This window comes from Fukomys damarensis, unplaced genomic scaffold, assembly GCF_012274545.1.
Source record: "Fukomys damarensis isolate Sample0158 unplaced genomic scaffold, DMR_v1.0_HiC HiC_scaffold_34, whole genome shotgun sequence".
Taxonomy (NCBI): Eukaryota; Metazoa; Chordata; class Mammalia; order Rodentia; family Bathyergidae; genus Fukomys; species Fukomys damarensis.
Window position 1 is genome coordinate 6,175,582 of NW_022900946.1, and position 19,622 is coordinate 6,195,203.

Consider the following 19,622-nt stretch of genomic DNA (forward strand, 5'->3'; position numbering starts at 1 on the left):
AAAAACATCTCCCCTCGTGACAAAGCTATTAATACTATAATCAGAACTAAGTGGAAACAAAGCTTTACTTAGAAAGAGGGCCAGAAACACCTGGGTTTTACTTGATCTCCCAACTCAGCTCATTTTCTGTTAAAAGTCAACTGTATAAAGACTGACAATGGCTCAAACAGGATGGTTAAAAAAAAATACAGGAATGGTTCAAACCATCCCACTCAAGGGAGAAATGACTACAGGCATTGTATCTTCTCCCCCTCCCTTCTCGAAAGTTAGCAGTCGGAGCACTCCAGGGGTTTAGAACGCAGGTGTTAAGGAGCCAGGAATCCCAGGTGCAGCTTGTATTTCCTTTCTCGGCTGACCTTCAAGGTCAATTGGCTAGCAGGTTTTGACCACAGAGGGAGTTCTTCTCCATCACTCTTAAGTGAAGAAGCACTTACACAGGAATGGCAGACAAGGAGGCAGCTTTACTGTACTTTGGGGAAGGGGGGTTATGATTTCATTTAGGGGAGAAAAACCATCGACACGCGGTCAGCAACACTGCCATCTAGTGGAGCAGTGAGGCACCAACCAGGACTTTCAAGAACGGTGCATTTGCTGATTTCAATTCTAACCACAAAACAGCATTTTTAATAGGGAAGTCTTCAGAGAACCTCAGATTTTGAGAAACCATTTTTGACTTTAAAAATACATAAATGTATGTGCTTTCTCTGCTTGGGGGGGTTAAAGAATAAGACGTGTTGTTTTTAATAGATCACCAATATAATTCCCAATTTAAAAATGTGTGAGACACTTTGGGGGCAACGGGCCTCTTTGAACGTGTATCCCTTTTGTTTGAAACTGTTATAAAAAACAAAAACAAAACCCCATCTGATTATGAGTTTAAAGAAGCAAAAAAGAACAAGTTTACTTATTTCCTCTTTACAATCTCTGGGGCCAAGTATTTGCACTTCACTTACTTGAATTCCTGGGGGAAATCATTAGAGCACACCAGTAACAATTTTCCAACATCACACAACCCAACTCCTATTATGACTACACAACAACGTAAGATATTGGTGTGAGGATGCGGGAATGCTTTCCCTAATGAGTAATAAAGTAATTCTTCTCAAGGCATTAAAAAATCCCCTTTCTACCCAGGTGTTGCAATGCGTGTTGATTTGATGACACCTGAGTATATAAATGAGAGAACTTAATGAAACATCTGGATGAAAAAGGACTTAAAGTGGCAAGAATTACATTGTTAACATCCCCAAACGCAAACTGGCATCTCCGTTATTACTGAGATTTTAGATTCTGGGTTAAGCGCTTTGCTCCCTGACATACCCACAACGGTTATTGATCTTGCTAATGAGTTCCCCTATTGCTACATTTCTGGGTTGATGGTTGGCGGCACAGTTACTACAATGCATGTCTGACATGGTCTTCAACAAACAATATGCTTGGTAAATAATAAACATAGTTAAGGATTTGGGGAAGGGCCAAATTCTAGGGAAGAGGAATACAGTGGTAGAGAAAGAAGTTGAATGAACATTCCTGCTGAAATAGACCACGGGCAGTACGCACGTGGCTGTGCCATCAGAACCACCCTGCGGGACACGTGTGTACCACCAGAGGTTCCGAGCCACAGCAAGATATGCGAATTATGTCCCCGTCATGAACATGTTAAAACATTTTTAGTTTGCCTTCTGTTCGTAGATACAACAGGAGGTTTTGATTCAAGGCAACCTGAGATTATCCAGAAAATCAGACGTGCAGGGTATAAGCCAGAGTTTCTCAACATGACGCTGCCTGGGGAGCGAGAGTGCTCCCTCAAGTACGGTACCTGAATGGGGCGCCGCTTTAGGGCTGTGTAGGAGGCCCGGTGTCCACTGCAGTCTGGATGAGGCCGTCCTTCACCACATGGCAGAGCAGTCTGCACCGTCCACACAAGGCTACTACTTGGGCACTCCTGCAGCCAAAGCAGTACGCCTTAGAGCAAGTAACTCAAACATGATGCCAAAGTCCTCTCCAAAAAAGTTTATTAGCATGATTAAAAACATTTCCTTGAATAGTAACAGAAAGAGTTTCTAAACATGAAAGAGTATCAGTGGCTATACCTTATAACCAGTATCTGGAACTGAGTGGATAACTTTATTGCCAGTCTTCATTTTATTAAAAACAATCCATGTATTGGTTCCATGAAGCCATGACTATTGCTTTGGGAGTGAGTCCCTACTGCAATTAAGTATAAAAAATATCTTCCGTCATAATTGAAGTGTGATCGGCATCCGAGTGTGACTCTGAGTAAAGAGCTGATAAAAATCCACAAAGAGTTGGGTTTCTGTTTTTTAAAAACATTCCTTTTACACACTACAAAGAAATAATTAGTATTTTGGCTTTTTAAATCCCTACAGGACATTTAGAATGGCAGCCCCCAAAGGTCCTCCCATCACACAGCTGTGACCGCAGACCCTCTCCTGGAGGGTGGATACTGAGGGTGGACTTTGGCCTCCACATGTTTATACCGGTCTGAGAACAAAGACAGCATCATCCAGAACGTAGTAGTCATTGTACATGTCGCCTTCACACAGGTACGGCAGTCTGGTGAGAGCCTCGATGACAAAGCCGGCTTTTCTGAACACTTCAGGCAGGCTATTCACTTGTTCTTCCCAGTTCTGTCCCTTGATTTCCAAAATTTCTGACGGTTTTTCCCACTTGCCACCTACTAAAACAAATTAAAAACATTAGGTTAAATTCGTGAATGAGCAAGTGACTTAAAAGGGAGGAGGGGAAGGCACTTGTGCTCTCAGGAGTCTTCTCCCGTTCTTCCCATCACCTGAGACGGCACAGACTCACTTCTCTGACAGGGTCTGGCACGGTGCGGTCCTTTAGACTGCCTGGGGGTTGTAGCAGTTAACGGGCTTAGAAAACTGGCCAAAACTAGAAGACTGAATCGGAGTAGTAAGTAATATTTCAAAGAGGGTTTGCAAAACACAAGAAAGTATCCTTGATGCAGTAAATTTACACAACTTATTACCTAGAGAGACTTCGTCAGGCTAAAACTAGAAATGACTGATATACTGGGGACTGAAACCAGGCTGTCACACTGAGCTATGTAGCCGGCTCCTTTTTAGTTTTTATTTTGAGACAGGGTCTCTCAAAGTTGCCCGGCTGGGCTCAAACTCACTGTCCTCCTACTTGAGCCTCCTGGAGTGCTGGATTAGAGGATGTACCACCATACCTGGCTAAAGTTTAAATTCTAACAGGAGATCATCAGTGCATTGTTCAAGGGAGGGTGACTTGAGACCTAAATTTTCAGAACTATTTCATAAAAATTAAGCTCTAAGACCAAAATTAAGCTCTAAAACACAAGAATGGAGGAGTCACAGCTCTTCTTGGAATAGTGACTGAAGTCTCTCCCAAACCCGAGTATCAGACACCTGAGGAATAAGGAAACCAGGCAAGGTTTTCAAATCCACCTACAAATCAAGCACTGACTACACACACACACACAAATTCAGACCCAGAATAGCTTTCTGTGAATGAGAAAACAGATGATCAGCAGGGGCCAAGAGCACAAAGCTATTGTGAAAAGCGTGTACTGTCTCAGTGACCCAGCACTGAATCTTCTCTCCGCATCTGGGAATCTCCATAGATGAAGTCTTGGTAAAAGGTTAGCCTGGGGAAGCAGCTACCCGGCTTTCCCTGCAGCTCAGGCACCGGCACACAGCCTGAGACCTAGAAGGAGCAGGGGTGACCCTCCAAGACGCGAGAAGGCTCGTCCTCTGAGGTCCAAAGCTGGGCAGTGTTCCCTAGTGCCTGGGGCAGAGCACACTCTACCAGCGTTAGGCACGGCGCGGCACAGCACCCTCCACATGTGGCTCTCCAGACCCCAGGGACCTGCCAGGATGTCCTTCCAATTCAGTCAGCCTGAGTCAGTTCCTGCTGCGAACAAAGAACCCCACGGCTGGTGCTCTGGGAGTGGGGGAGAGGTGACAAGGGTCCGCAGCAGAGAGCCCACACATTTGTCTCATTAAAAAGGGAGGAGTCTCTGAGCCAGGTGTGGTGGCGCAGGCCCGCAAGCCCTGTTACTCCACAGGCTGAGGCAAGAGGATCACAGCTCAAGTTTAGTCTGGACAACTTGGTGAGATAATGTCTCAAAATTATTATTATATTAAACATTATTATTCTTATGTACTGCAAACATGTACTAATAAAAATAAAAAATTTATTTTAAAAGGATGGGAACCACGGGATTCAAAACCAGAGCACAACTGGTCAGTGACAGCCAGTGTATTTCTTCACTACCCATATCAGTGCGTGCTGTTCACTACTCTTCTCTCAGCCCTGAGGAAGTTGCTGCCTTCCGCTGCCTCTTTGTGACCCCTGGTTACTGGCTCAGCACAGGTGATGGGACGACCACCATACTCTCCGGAAATTTCTGTACTATCTGTCAAACACTGCTTCATGGGAATATGTGCTGTGTGTAAAACAAAATCTCACTCATAAAGTCCGACACCTCAGCCTATGAAAACAATTTATATGCAGATTTAGAAATGTGTCCCAGGCTGAAATCTCAACTTTAGATGGCAAACCGGGGTTACAAACTGTCTTTACACAATTTCAAAAAGTTCCCCATTACGGTTCCGTAATAAGAGTTCCTCTTTGGTTCTTCCTTTCTAAAAAAAGAAAGGACTGTTTGAAAAAGCCAGCTCTCTCTTCAAACACAGCCCTCAGCACACACACACGGAGATGGGGATTGTGAACAAGAGAAAGACTGTTCCGGGGCTGGAAATCAACCTGATTCTGTTTTACGTAGGTAAGGCTGCTTTTTTCCCTTTTCCATTTTATTTAACTGCTATCTTTTTTGTCTAAAGCATTTATATTTTAAACTCCTACTGAGTAAGTTTTAAATGTGTAACATCACAGAAAATATCTACAGTGATAAGTTTCTTCCCGTCCCACTGAGGAACAGATAATAGCTGAGGAAAAGTTTCATATTAACCTTGAAAATTCCCTTTGCTACTTCAGCTGCTCTGCAGAACACCTCATCAGAGTTGAAAACATTCTTAAAATCACATGTGCTAGTCATTAATTTAATTCTCATACAGGCAAACTCACTCTTCACACAGTGTGCAGTGTACAGTATGATGAATACTTTCCAAAAACAATGTTTCTAAAAACACAATTTTTGTGTAAAATAAAAGCACTGCCAATATCATTTGAAAGGCTGCCACATCTCCCCTCAGAGACAGGAGCCATCCCTTGGTCCGTTTTTAGAATTCTGACCACTTGGTTTTTCTCTGTGAAAGTGTTTCTTACAGTATAGATCTAATAATCTCAGATGTGGCCACAAAATTTGGATTATAGGTAGGGAAGGTGTCAAAAGTTCTTAAAATTAATTTTTCTTTCTGTAAAGAAAAAGACCAAAATGCTAGTGGTGGTTATTTTCGACAAACGGACTACAGTGACTTCTTGCTTCTACTGTCAGCACTATTTTATTCTATTAAGTAAATATGTTAACTTTCACAAACTCTGTTAGTATTATTTTAAAGAAGAGCCCTTATCTGCAGAAAGGTTTGCAGACAGCACACCTGGGAACAGACCTACAGCCACAGAGCGCACAGTGGGGAGGGAGAGCAGTGAGCAGACGGGCTGAAGCCAGGTGTGGGTCATTTTCTACAATAAGCAGCTTTTCATAAGTGTAAAAAATCAGTTCCAATAATGTTCTTATTTTTTAAAAAAACATCAAAATGACTTTTATTCTCTCTACCAAGATAAACTTTCAGCATTATTCGTGGATACTGATTAAAAACAATCCTATAGAACACACTTGATCTTAGCCAAAAGCTGAGAAGTGATAATCCTATAGAAAACAAAAACTCTTAAAAAGTAAAATTTTTTTGCCAGGCGAGGAGGCACAGAGTGGTGTAATCCCACCACTCTGGCAGGCTGGGGCAAGAGAGTCACAAGTTCTAGCCTTGCCTGGTATTTTAGCATGTTAGCAAGACCCTGTCTCCAAACAATAAAAAAGTTAAAAAGGGCCGGAGATGCAGCTCAGTACAAAGGCCCGGGGTTCAAGCCCCAGTATAAAGCAGAAGAAAATGTTCACAGGAGCAGACTATGTTGTGACATTATCCAAACTTCTCTTTTTGCTAATATGTTGCTTAACTGGTACAAGAGGGAAACACAGCTTCCTCACAAGCGTGTGCTCTCAGAGAAAACTACTACAAAGGGCTTTCTCGCACCCTCAGACTAAGTAGAGATAGCAAACTGCAAAAGTGCAAATACTTCTTACTCGTGCCACTAGTTCTCAAAGGAAAGTATTAAAAGCTTCATTTTTAAAACCTTTAATCTGAAACCGTTTGAGACTGACACTACTTTGCTGCATTTGGACAGGACCAATCTCATCCCAAATTCCCACTCTAAACAATGACTATAAACTGTCAAGTGTCCCTCTGGACCACTAGGTGACTGAGCCATGCAAGAGGCAGGGGTGGTGTTAAACAGGCGTAGGGTGCACCCAGGCCCCTCTGGCGGTCACAGAACATCCACAGCCAGTGGTGTTCCCAAGTGACTTCCTCCTCCAACGGTTACACTTATTGGGGTCACCACAAAGCTCCCAGCTCATCTCAAACTGTACCAATGCCAAAATTATAGCATGGTGAGTACACATTTGCATCGTAAATGCCACAGTTCTAATTGTAATTCCTCTTCTGTTCTGGTTGGAGACCTGTAAGAAAAACATTCAGTGAGAAGAAACTTAAGCAGCAGACTGCCTGGATTACTTTTCTATTTCATTTACAGGAGCAAAGGATGCACTCATATAAATAAGGCCACTTGGGAACATACAACCAGGCAGAGGTCAGACTAGACCTTTTATACTTGTCAATGTCTCAACCAATACTATTCACACAGGGCCTCCCTTTCCGCCAGAAAGGTTTTGGGCAGGCCTTCCACTTACAAGCATCTGCGTGGCTTTCCAGCGTCACATGTCTAGGATTACAAAGAAGGCTAAGGTGGAGCCCAAGCTCCAAGCAGTGCCACATGGTGAGGGGAGCACTGCACAGGGTAGGGTGTCTAGGTCCAGCTCTGGGAACACGTTGGGGACAGGTGTCCACAATTATCTCTGAAATGGGCATGTAACACTGTAGTGACAGGGGCAACAGCAGAAATCGCTACCTTTTACTGTGGCTTAGGCAAGTAAATAGTCCTTATGGATGGGGCACTGCACTTAAACTTCATACAAACCACACGTGGCCAGTAATACCAACCCCAAGGTGACAGAGTTCAGAGTTGTAATTGGCAAATCTGGGGTTCACTCAAGTGTGTGCTCTTCTTTTTATCACAATATTGTTAGTCAAATGAGATAAAAGTTACAAAGGACTTCCAGGAAGAAATCAAATCTGCCTACTACGGAGTACCTCATTCACCTGGCCTTTGCTCAGGAACCCGACACAGGAAAACATATCAGGGCTGCACATCCACAGGTGTACATCTTGCCTTTCATCATGTTTCCTCGGTGGCCACTAGGCTCATAAAGGAACCAATGTGAACTGCCATGAACTAGCAATCCTAACCCCTCCACAGCAAGGAACATAAAAAACAAACACCTGCTCAGCTAGTCAGTCAGCAGCAGAAGCGTTTGTATGAAGGGCACGCGATGCTTCTGCGGCCAAGAGGTACAGAGTCTCTCCAGGAGTATGTGATCTGCCCAAGATCAGAGGGCTAACTATAAGCAGCAAGAGCACACCAGGACCTCAAACATCTGGCTCAAGCTCTGGCGCTCCCCGGCTCCCCATGCTGATCCTGCTGGACCCTCTCCTGGACGGTCAAGGAACCAGATGGCACAGCAGGTAAAAGTTGGGAACCACATGTGGTTAGGACAAGTGAGGACCACTACTGCCTGCTCTTATAGCCTTATTTATGTGATGGTTAGGTTAAACACAGAGATAAATGGCTGCATTTCCTAGCCAAAAAACACTGAAAGAAGCACAATGTAAGGAAGAAGCCGGCTAACCCTGGTCTGCTTCCTCCCGCAGGCGCTGCGGGTGCCTGCACTGTCTCTGTCGTGCAGCCGGCTCACCTGGAGGTGGACTACACCTACACGGCCGTCACCATCAGGTGCACCTTCTCCACAGCTGGATGCCCTTCGCAGCAACCCCTGAGCCTGTGGTTTCGCTATGGCGTTCACTGGGCTGAGCACCTCTGCTCGGTCGGATGCAGAAGTGAAGCAGATAAATTCACAGTGAGGGAAGCCCTGGACCAGAACCAAGTCTCTCTCACGGTTAACAGGGTGACTCCAAATGACAGCGCAGTTTACATCTGTGGGATAGCATTTCCTGATTCATCGGCACCAAGAGCTAAGCAAACCGGAGGTGGGACCACACTGGTGGTAAGAGGTCAGTCCGTTAAGTCTTTATGTAGGGCAGGGCAACATCACATTTTGCACAGATCTTTAAAATCTCGTATCACATTCAGAAAGTAGGAAATAAACTTGGGGTTTAATATCCTAGCCGGTGAAGGGTACGATCTGAACACAAGCTGCCATGAGTTCTAGACTCAAGAACTACTCCAACCCCACTGTTCAGCGCCCGCAGACAACCCCCTGCAGCGCTATTCTTCCTCCCCATATACCCCAGTGACTAGGTGCGACACGCTGGTTCACTCTCCGTCTTCTCAGGAACTGGCTAGACACATTTGGAGACGCCACTGGTACACCTGGAGAGAACAGGAAATGACAGCCCTGGCTTCCTGAGGTCCATAAAATCTCTCACAATCCCTAACTAGAGCGAGGACATCAAACCTAGCTAAATCCTATCAGTAATTTCCCCAACTCATCCCCTTGAGAAGTCTGAGATTAAGAAACTTCAAGCCAGGCATGGTGGAGTCCACCTGTAGTCCCAGCTACTTGGGAAGCTGAGGCAGGAGGGTCAGTTGAGACCAGGAGTTCAAGGCAGGCCAGCTCCCCTCACATAGCAAGACTCCACCTCTTAAAAAAAAAAAAAGAGGAGGTATAATACATTTTAAAGAACAGATGAACTGGCTTTATCTATCATACACCTGAAAGTTTTCTGACCCTCAGCAAATGTTTATATGAACAGAAAAGGCTAAATTCATATTTTACCTCTAACTTGTAGCTTCGATGATGCTATATGTGTACATTTGTAAGAATATGCCTCAACAGTGACTGTTTCCTTCTGTTTCCATAATGAAGAAAGTAAGCTTCTCAGCAAGGAACTGCAGGGTGTCTTCACAGCACTCTTAGCATTGCTCTCAATGTACATTATCGGCATATGTGTGATCTTCATAGTGCTCTCCAAAGTAAGTAAAATGCTTTTGCACTGAATATATAGCCTTGACTATTATCATGGGGAAAAATAATTTCTACCTCTCCACAAGCTGTGAGCCTCAGAAATAGCTCGCCTAATTAACATCTTCCTCTGCCTCTGCAGGGATCACCAGCTACAGAAGAGGGCTGAAATTATTAACCAGAGTACAGAGCTTACAGTGCTTTCTCTTTGAACCCAGAAAGATGGGACTGAGACACCATCTTCTATGCCAGCTTTTTACTATGAGGCATGGGAAAGTGGAGAGGCGGTGCTACTGTTATCTATGAAAGCCCTAAGAATAACTTGTATAAGCAAACATGAGTTCATGAACAGATTAGAAGCTGCCTGAAATTTTCTGAAAGCCCTAAAGTTACTACAAAAGAGAGCATCTTTTGAGGGGCCCGGGATTTAGCTCAGTGGAACCACTCCTGCCTTGCAAGTGCAAGGTCCTGAGTGCGATCCCAGTACAATTAAAAAAAAGAAGAAGAAGGGTATCTTTGGGCTATACATGTGCTATAAGAGGGGGTGTATATATATCAGAATTATTATAAACTCTACAATAAACATTAGTCTGCATTGTTAAATTCATTTAGTAATGAAATAAAGCCATCTTAGAAATGTTTTGAACATTATTAACTCTTTTTGTATGTCATTTTAATACTAAGTTTAATCTTACTGAATGAAGTATCTGTCACAGTTGTTGTGAGTGTACATAAAATGGTTATACTTTCCTTTTCTTCTTGGCAGTCAAGATCTAACACTCTAAAAAGAAAAGAAACAGAAGATTCACAAAAGGTACAGAACAACACTTGTAAAATATTTTTTTAATTATGGCTGGTTGTAACTATTTTAAATCTTAATTTATTTTAAGAATCAAAAAACATGGTGGTAACTGAACGATAAATACTGTGCTAACATTTGCTTCTACTGAGAACCCTCAATGATACTCTCAAGCACAACCGATTTCAATGTGACAGCTCACCACCACAAATCTACTTCATGTACTCGAAATACAAGAGTTACCTGCAGGTGCAGACCTGCTGGAGTGGTGGTTTCTGAGACTGCTAGCAGTAAAAAAGAAAAGGTTCTGAGGATGAGCAGCAATCATCACTTATGCTCCTTCAACACACAAATCTTTTTCTCATTTGTATTTATAGAAGAAAAGTGCTCGGCGTATTTTTCAGGAAATTGCTCAAGAACTATACCATAAGAGATACGTGGAAACAAGCCAACAATCTGTGAGTACAAACAGAAGATGCCATAAAGACAGAAAGCATGCCTCACTGAAAGGGCTAAGCAGCCAACGAGCTGTTAATAAATGTCTTCCCTCAGAAAGGTCTGAAGGCTTTCACACACAAAATGAATTTTTATATAAAACACACATAACAAAGGACATTTGATACAGTATTAAAGAGCCCCAGGCTGCACCTTAGTAACTTGGAAGTTTTCAGAAACACATGGACATAGGCAATGCTTTCAGAACCAAGAATACTTTCATGGAATAAAAGCTACTCTTTATAGTATCTTGTTTGCAGAAAAGACATTAAGTTGATGCTGCACACATCTGTGGGTCACATTACAAAAATAGTCTTGTTACCATCAGGGCAAAAGTAAATTCTTAAGGGCTGAGGGTGTAGCTCAGTGACAGGCTGACCCAGCCATGTGAGAGACCCTGGGTTCTACTACTCAGCACCACCATAAAAATATAAATAAATTCACATTACAAAGGATGAAGCTAATGATATAAGAATGAGTGTTTCTTCAGTATTTGGGGTGAAGTGCTAGGAAGAATACATTTATATTACTTTCTGGTAATATAAGGAACATTCTGACAGTGTTCCTTTAAAGGATGCTATTTAAAACTAGGAGAGCAGATATGCTGTTTCCAGGATGTATGAACAGATCTCTCAGATTTTATTACAATGAACGTATACACTAGTAAAAATATTTTCTTCTTAAACACCATCCAAGAGAGCAAATCCAACAGGACAATGATTATGGGGTACAGCTTAATCCAACTTCAAAAGGAGAATTTTATGTCAAAAGATAATATCATACAAGCAGTCATTCTGTTTTCCTGTGTATGTACAAACACTGATCTAATGCGCTGAGTCACTGGACAATGATCCAATTACCTAAGGTGCCACTCTGAAGAGTTATAATGTCTGTTCACACTTTTTTCTTATTGGAGCCAGGGCATCTTTGCAATAAAGGCAAAAGGAATGGCCAGAAGGAAGGCATGGAAATAATTGTACAGCTCCTGACCAGGGTTTTGACAATGGCACCTAGACAAGAAAATGATTTTTGTCTGTTTCCACACCCTATTCTAAATAAAGGAAAAATGGTAATCTGACCTTTAAGATTACTAGAAAGATACTCAGAACCCAGAATGCAAGACAGCGTGTAGCTTATATGTTGCTTGGAGGATGGTAGCACTGGTTACATAACCATAAACATGGCTCATTATTTACTACTGCAGGAGAAGGACAACACTTATGAAAACAGAAGAGCACTTTCCAACTATGAGAGACCATAGACACTCTCATTTTCAAGTTACTGAAAATCCAACTGCTGAAGCTACGGTGGGTGATATGAATGGACCATACACCAATCAGCTCTCTAAAAAATAATTAAAGGTAAATGGAAAAGACACTGGCTGCAAAGAAGAATGCCAGGGTAATAAGGAAGCTACAACTAAGAGAAAATTTAAAAATACAAAAATCCAACACAGTGGAACTGAAAAAAAATTTTCCTAATTTTCCAAGAAAATTCTAAATGGCAAAACATTTTTAAGAACTTCAGCCTAACATTTTCAAAAACTTCTATACTATGTAGCCTGTTTGCTTTATTCAACATATGAGGTTTTGGAATGGATGTTACCCTAAATACTGGAAGTGAAATCATATGCCTTAATGCTAAGTGGAAGAAATACTTGTACATGATGGGACGATTAGAATCAGCAAAAAAGGGAAAAGGGAGAGGGGAAAGTGCCAATATTTGAGTTTGAGAAATTCATTTTGAAAAGTACTGTGGGGCAAAAATTACTGCTTCTGGTATTATAATAATGCAATGGTATAGTAGACATTCTGCCAGGATATGCAAAATAACTTACATCATGCTACCAACAAAAGTGAGAGTAGAAAAGAGGCTAGCCTGGGTGGGAGGAGAGAGGAAGGGAAAGTAAAAGGATGAAGATTTGATATGTATTTGTACCACCTCCTCACCATAAATATATTTATTATGTATCACAAACACATACTAATAGAAAAGAGGGATTCAAAAGCAACAGAGGGCTGGGGATTTAGCTTAGCTCAAGGACCTGAGTTTGATACCTGGTACCATAAAATTAAAAAGGCGATAAAGAAAAAAAAATAATGTACCAAAAGACAGAATATCCAAAGCAAAACGTTAAATGGAGAAAAATCTCAGAACAAGTGAGCTCCCAATGACTCCAGATGTCAGTGTTGTGACTGCACTGGGGGAGCAGAGAGCCTCTGACCGCCTGCATGGGACCTTTGCAACACTGATTTTTAACCAATTTAGGAGGGAAGTAGCAGATAGCAGACTGGTAAGAGAAGGTGTTTATGGACATCATTAATCATTTAACTGAAAATATGTATCTTGGATTATTCTTTGAAAGCTACTTAATTGTAAACAATCTAAAATAGCCATGATTATACATTTATTATTAAATATGAATTATAATGCATCATGTTTCATTACGGTGGTTTTTTTTGTTTTGTTTTTTTGAGACAGGGTCTCACTAAGTAGTGGAGACTGACCTGGAACTCACTATGTGGCCCAGGTTGGTCTCGAACTCACAGTGATCCTCCTGCCTCAGCTTCCTGAGTGCTGGGATTAAAGACGTGCACCACCATGTCCCGCTTAAGGTGTTTCTTTTAAGCTGGCATTAAATGAGACACATTCTTTTGAAAACCCAAACATAATTTTAAAGTACTTTCAGATCCTTTTGGAAGCATTTTACACTAACAACTCAAATAATAGATATCAATCCTTTCTCATAACAAATGCCCAGAAAAACAGAAAAGAGAGGAAGGAGCATGTGGCCTCCTTTTATTTCCATGTGCACATGTGTTGCATGCATGCACACATGTATGTACACATGTATATGTATGTTCTGTATATATCTAACAGACAAACACATAAATAAAGTAATGGTATAACTAGCAGCATAAATAAAATGCTAATATTTTCTTCCTATATTTAAAAATAATTTTTCTGTTTACTCTCAGAGGTACATACTCTCACTTTAAGACCACTGGCTTAGGTGAAACCAATGAACTTCTGATCCAGATGGCAGAAAGCAGGTTAGCACTAATTCCATCTAGGGAAACACAAGTATTGAATTAGATATTTACTTTTCATTTCTGGCAGTCTTTACATTTTGTTACTTAATTCCAGGATGAAAAAGACACTGCTCCTTGTGTAACTCATCAGGAGACAAAATCCCTAGGATAAACTAACCAGGAGGGAAAATCCCTAGGAATTTATATTGCATTCTGAATACGCCTTTCCCAATGTGCGCAAGGACTGTGTTTCAAAGATTGATTTTTAAGCTGACATTTAGAATACTCTTTCCCAAAGAAAGGAGTTCTGTTTCCCTGGGTCATACACAGAAAGACCTGGTGTATGTGTCCTCTTCGTCCTCTGATTCCTCCACATAGCCAGCGATATTTACTGGGTACTGAGCGACTGTGCAAGACCTCCTTTGCCCATTATCCTAGGGTCATGCTGAACCTGTGCTACCCCAATCCCACCATGTTCACACCTTCCTATTTCCCTCAGATGCAGCGTATGAAAGACTTCAAACCCAGCTCAATAAGCACACACTAGGCCCTAGGATGGATCTCTACCCCTGCCAAAGTGAAACAGTTCAGAGTCACCCCCAACACAAAATCCTTCCTAACTCCCCAACACTTAATGGAACTTTCTTTCTCTAACCCACAGTACTTTTATCATAGTTCTTAACATGTTACGCTACCACTGCCTATCGCATCTATTTTCTGTATTCTTCTGTGTTTTTAGACTAGAAACGCAGTTTTCATTTATCATTGTATTTCCATTGTTTGGTACCCACTCTGGAAAAAGTAGGCCCTCAACTCTCTTCACATGAAAGGACTGAAAAACATTCCTATAAAAAATAACTCTTTTAGAATTTCAACTGAGATGTGAGGCATACTTTACTGCCTAGGCAACAGCCTTGACCTCTCTCCATAAAGGCATTCATTGGATCCAGTAATATTAATTTCCTTGCTAGCTGAGAATCCAAATGAATTTTCACTGGAAAGGATTAAAGTATGGCTTCCTGTTAAGTGTGAGTTTCCCATGCCAATGAAAATGCAATAATACTAAAACTATTTGCCTTAGTCAGTTTGGGCTACTAAAACAACTGCCATAGGCTAGTTGTCTTATTATAAACAAATGAAATTTATTTCTCACAGTTCTGGAGGCTAGACGTCTGCAATCAGCGAGCCACATGGTTGGGCTCTGGGAAGGACACTGTGCAGACTGCTCATTTCTTATATCCTCACATGGTAGAGGGCAGAGAGAAGCAAGGTCTTAGATTTCTAATAAGGACACAAATCCCTATCCTCTAGACAAGAGCCCTAAAATCACATTCCAGAATATATTGAGGATTTTCAAACTAAGTACTTTCTTTTCTGTATGGTATAAGACTTGAGAGAATCTGAATAGGAATTCAGAAAACAGACATAGGCACCAAAAAAAAAGGGAAGGGAAGGGAAGGGAGGGGAGGGGAGAGAGGGAGAGGAGCGGAGAGGGGAGGGACTAAGCATACAGCCGATGGCATACAGCACACAGCTGGCTAATAGGCATACAGCTATACAAGTCACACAAACCAGTGGAGAATACATTCTCACACAGTTAAGATGCAGTATGAAGACTTCAAATTCTGATTACTGTTAAGAGATTTTGACAGATTGAAAGATGTTGATTAATATTTCAATCTGAAGAACTGAACAAGTACACTCAAAGCCACAAATAAAAACAAAGTAACAGAATAAGACAGAATGAAACACATCTAACGTTTGTCAAATATCAACAAAAAGCCAGACATGGTTGAATACCGTCTATACATTAGATTATTTCATGCTCACAATAAACCAAAGTAGGTATTAGCCCCTCCTGCAGATGACACTAAGATTAATGAGAGACCCAGGTAACCAGTATTTCCCAACCCAAACGAGGGTCAGCCCTCAAAGCCCAAGCTCTTTGCATGAAATAGTCCTGCCAGAGCCCAGCTTATTTCTATTTAACTTACTGAGAACTTTAAGACTAAACATGTTGGACTGGGGATGTTTGGTGCTGCGCCTGCCTGGCAAGAGCAAGGTCAAGTTCAATTCCCTACACTTGGGGGGAAAAAAAAAAAAAAGACTAAACCTGTCTAATTTAACCAGACCAATGACCCTGGGAGAAGAAAGAGTTGCCAAAAGACTACACATCTCCACAAGCACAGCCCGTTGAGGTTTCACAGGAGAATTCTACCAAATCTTCAAAGAATAAAGGATGCAATTTAATCTTCCCCATTATTTTTCATCAAGTCAGCAGAACACTGACACCAAAGAAAAGGTAACTTTCCAAAAAACAAGATCAGATATAGGCTATCGTTTATCAATATTAATGCTCCTCTTATTTAAAATTTTCATCAACAGACTAAAAGTGCAATAGGAGAAGATAATCATATCCAAATCCAGAAATACCAACACTGTTAGAAGAAAGCTATTAATAAATCAAAGAAGGAAAAAGAGTGTGACCATTTCTATAGATGTTGAAAACTCAAAATTACAAAATTCAATACTGACTGCTAATTTTTAAGCTCCTAATAAAATGGAATTTTTAAAAAATGTGTCAACCAGCCAGGCACGATGCTGGCCTGTAATTCCAGCCCTCGGGAGGCAGAGGCAGGAAGACTGCTCTAAGTTTGAGGACAGCAACATTTTCATTAAAGTCAGAAACAAGTTTTTTTTTTTTAACATTATAAAGCAAGCTACTGGTATGTAAAAGTCCATCCTCCTCCCCATGATCCAGTGGTGTACTGGCAAATAAATATTCAACAGCTAGCTTGGAAAACAGACTATTTATAATGTTTGCCAAATCCTATGGTGTAAATACTATCACCATGGTCAACTGCACCAACAGCCATATTTAATAAGTAGTTCTCTAAATTTCTGCTAACAAAACAATCATGTTCCATGAACCAGTATGAGCCGGTTGCAACACACCACTACACAGACACTGTATCCAGACAGTGATGTAGAAGTGCATGTGCGGTTAGGAAAATTCCTAGATAAAGTTGAGTGGAAAGGGTGATCAAAGTATTTATTACAATGGGCCTCAGGCCAGGTGTGGTGGTACATGCCTGTAATCCTAGCACTCAGGAGGCTGAGGCAGGAGGATTGCCGTGAGTTAAAGGACAGCCTGAACTATATAGCAAGACCCCGTCTCAAAAAAACCAAAAACAAACAAACAAAAATGCATATGGCCTATAACTACTTATATAAATAATTTTTAATATATTTATATAGACTAACTTTTGAAGATTAAGGTAACTGAAAAGACTGTACAACTGGAGTGGATGAGAGATGTTTTATTTTATACCCTCTGGCAAACTGCTTGAACTATTTTTTACCATAAATTACTTTGTATAAAAATGGTAATTTTGAAAAACGAATAACATATTGAAGTTTCTTTTTGATGATACAATTCTCCTTTTCTTGATTACATACTTTTCTATCTTAGTACTTAAAACAATACTCACTAAATATAACAAGCCCTAACTAATACTGGCTCAGTAAACCAAATAAACTGAATCAGAAACATGCCTGCTTTTCCTTAAGTCAATGCAAGTAACAAAACTGCCAGGGTTCAACGAAAAACACGTACCTAAAAAAATGACACAAGTAATCACATCACCTACAAATGCTTTTTGTTTAAAAAAATGTTTGAGCCAAGTAGGCAAAGCGTTCAGGTAACTTCATAGCAGGCCAGGGCTGTATACCTGCGCTCACACAGCAAGACCACTCAGCATGCCAGTTTCATGTGGAAATCACTGGGGTCTAATTAGAGAGCCAGAGAAGGGAAGCAATAACAGTGCTGCAGAGCAGTCTGCAGCATTTACAGGTCACTGAAGGTCACCCATAGCAACAAGGCTTCTTGTCTCAACTCTGCGACATGTGGCATGCCAGATGCCTTAGACTCCACAGACAGTTCTGCTACCCACAACCAACGAGCTTGTTTTCAGTTCTGAGTGGAGACTGCTCTCTTGTCCAGTTTGATTTCCTCTAAATGTTTAGTGTCAGAAACACAAAGAAATAAAGTTTGTGGAGAGACTGACGTTTCTTCCTCCTGCTATGCCAGGAAGTGGCATTAAAGTTCTATCATGTGGTTGCCCAGCAGGACACAGGAAACCGATGGTACTACCGTTCAACACGGAAATGGAGCTGAGGCTTCACGACACAGGGAATAGCCCCGCAATAAGTTCAGGTCAGGATTACTGAGGGAGACATTTACCAGGTCTTTTCACTACATAACATATACATAATATATGGGCACTCTCAGTTGAAGCAGTTTTGTCTTTATCGTGACAAACCATTAAAACAGGAACATAAAAGTGGAGAAGCAAGATGGGAGAAAGGATATCTGTTCTATCTGCTCTCTTCCTTCCCTTAATTTCTCATGTTAAAAATTTCCCATTTTCCCCACCATCAACACAAATCTGAAACCATGGGGTAAATGTTAATGCTAGCATTAAATCTGAAGAGACTATGATTCATGAGGGAAAAAAGTCAGGAGAAATTAAGAAGCACACAACTGGTAACATCAACATATAGAGCTCTGTGGTTATTAGAAACACGAGCTTTATTCCTTAAGATACAGATTTTCCTGATACTTAATAATAATGTGACACTTGCAAAATAGCAATGGATTTCTTTAAAATGTCTGCAAGCTATTAATTTTTAATGCCATGGCTAATCTAGACATTAAAATAGAAAAATTAAGGATTAAAAATATTAACATGCATGACTTATGCTAATTGGGAGGGGGTACCAGAGATGGAACTCAGGACCTTGTGCTTGTGAGGCAGGTACAGTGCCACTGAGCTAAATCCCTGGTCCTATAATAAATCATTTTATATTAACATACATTAACTTATGAAACTGCAAAAGAGAGATTTAAAGCCATAACTTTCAAGATGACCTGAAATACTGACCATATAAGCTAAAACTGAGTGAGTAAATCTGAGGTGATACGAGATCAACCCACTTCTTTTTTTTTAATTCTTCATATAATACTGCTGGAGAGCAACACTGTGAATAAAAAAATCAAATGCTACACAAAGAAATGATATGTGCTGGAATAGGAATGATCTTCAAAGGAGAAGACCAGGTAACTGTATTTATGATTTTTAGTCTGGCACAGAAAATGCAAAATGTAAAAAATATGACATTTAGCATGCACAAGTGAGCAGGTTAAAAGGCATCATTTATTGCTTGACTGTTTATAAGCCCAATAAATAAATGGCAGAAGCTCCATTTAAAGCCAGAGACTACAGATGCACTGCAGGCTTTTAATCTCAAGCAGGCAGCTTAGCTCTATTAATTATCACCACTGGAAAGGAAACACTAGAATGCTACAGAATCCAGCTTCAGATGAACATAAACCAAGGAGATATCTTACATGGGCTAAGTGTATTATTTCAAATTCTAGGCTGTTCTAAGGAATAGTAGACATAAAATCACAAATATCAATCAACAGCCATCCTGGGTAAGAGTTGGCCTGACCACACTTACCGTTTTCCACGTAAGGATGAAAGGGCAGGACCAGGGCAAGGATGACCCTGCCTCTAGTTGGCTCCAAGACACTTCTGATATCTTTTAACAAAGTCAGGGGCTGATCACAGCGGTCCAGCAAATTCAAGCAGCTGATGACATCATACTGGAATCCTGTATTCTGCCATTCATTGATACCAAGCACTCTGGAAAAAGATCAGAAAGAATTTTATTAATATCTTTCCTTTAACGACATCTTTAAAAATAACTGAGATGTCAATAAAGGCTCTAATTTTGTCTTCTAAATCAAAGTAAACTCAAAATCTTCACTAATATTATATTTGCAGTAATACAAAAGCTAGACAAGAGGAAAACAGCAAACCTATTTCTTTTATATTCTCCATTTCACCTATTTACACATATTAAACCATATAAAACTTTCAGTATAAGAACTAACCTTACATTTAATACATATGAAGATACAAAGTAATAAAAATAATTATGA

General features: G+C 40.8%; 2 protein-coding genes across 3 annotated transcripts in view; one reads left to right on the forward strand and one right to left on the reverse strand.

The window, feature by feature from the left end:
* Positions 1–2,150: 2,150 nt before the first annotated feature.
* Positions 2,151–19,622, reverse strand: part of Mettl9 (methyltransferase like 9) — a 38,646-nt gene continuing 21,174 nt past the window's right edge. Inside the window, exons 4-5 of one of the 2 annotated variants that reach the window (XM_033758497.1) lie at positions 19,139–19,323; positions 2,151–2,698 (exon numbers count right to left, since the gene is read on the reverse strand). In XM_033758497.1, the coding sequence (XP_033614388.1) occupies positions 2,496–2,698; positions 19,139–19,323 (388 nt within the window). In that variant the 3' untranslated portion in view covers positions 2,151–2,495. Of the gene's footprint in view, positions 2,702–19,138; positions 19,324–19,622 lie in introns of both variants that reach the window. The other variant, XM_033758496.1, reaches the window with a different exon arrangement.
* On the forward strand, positions 4,678–12,068 carry Igsf6 (immunoglobulin superfamily member 6). Its single transcript, XM_010623451.3, has 6 exons — positions 4,678–4,795; positions 8,019–8,378; positions 9,194–9,300; positions 10,056–10,103; positions 10,466–10,546; positions 11,788–12,068. Exons 1-6 carry the CDS (start codon positions 4,729–4,731, stop codon positions 11,842–11,844), a joined length of 720 nt encoding a protein of 239 aa, XP_010621753.1. The 5' UTR covers positions 4,678–4,728; the 3' UTR covers positions 11,845–12,068.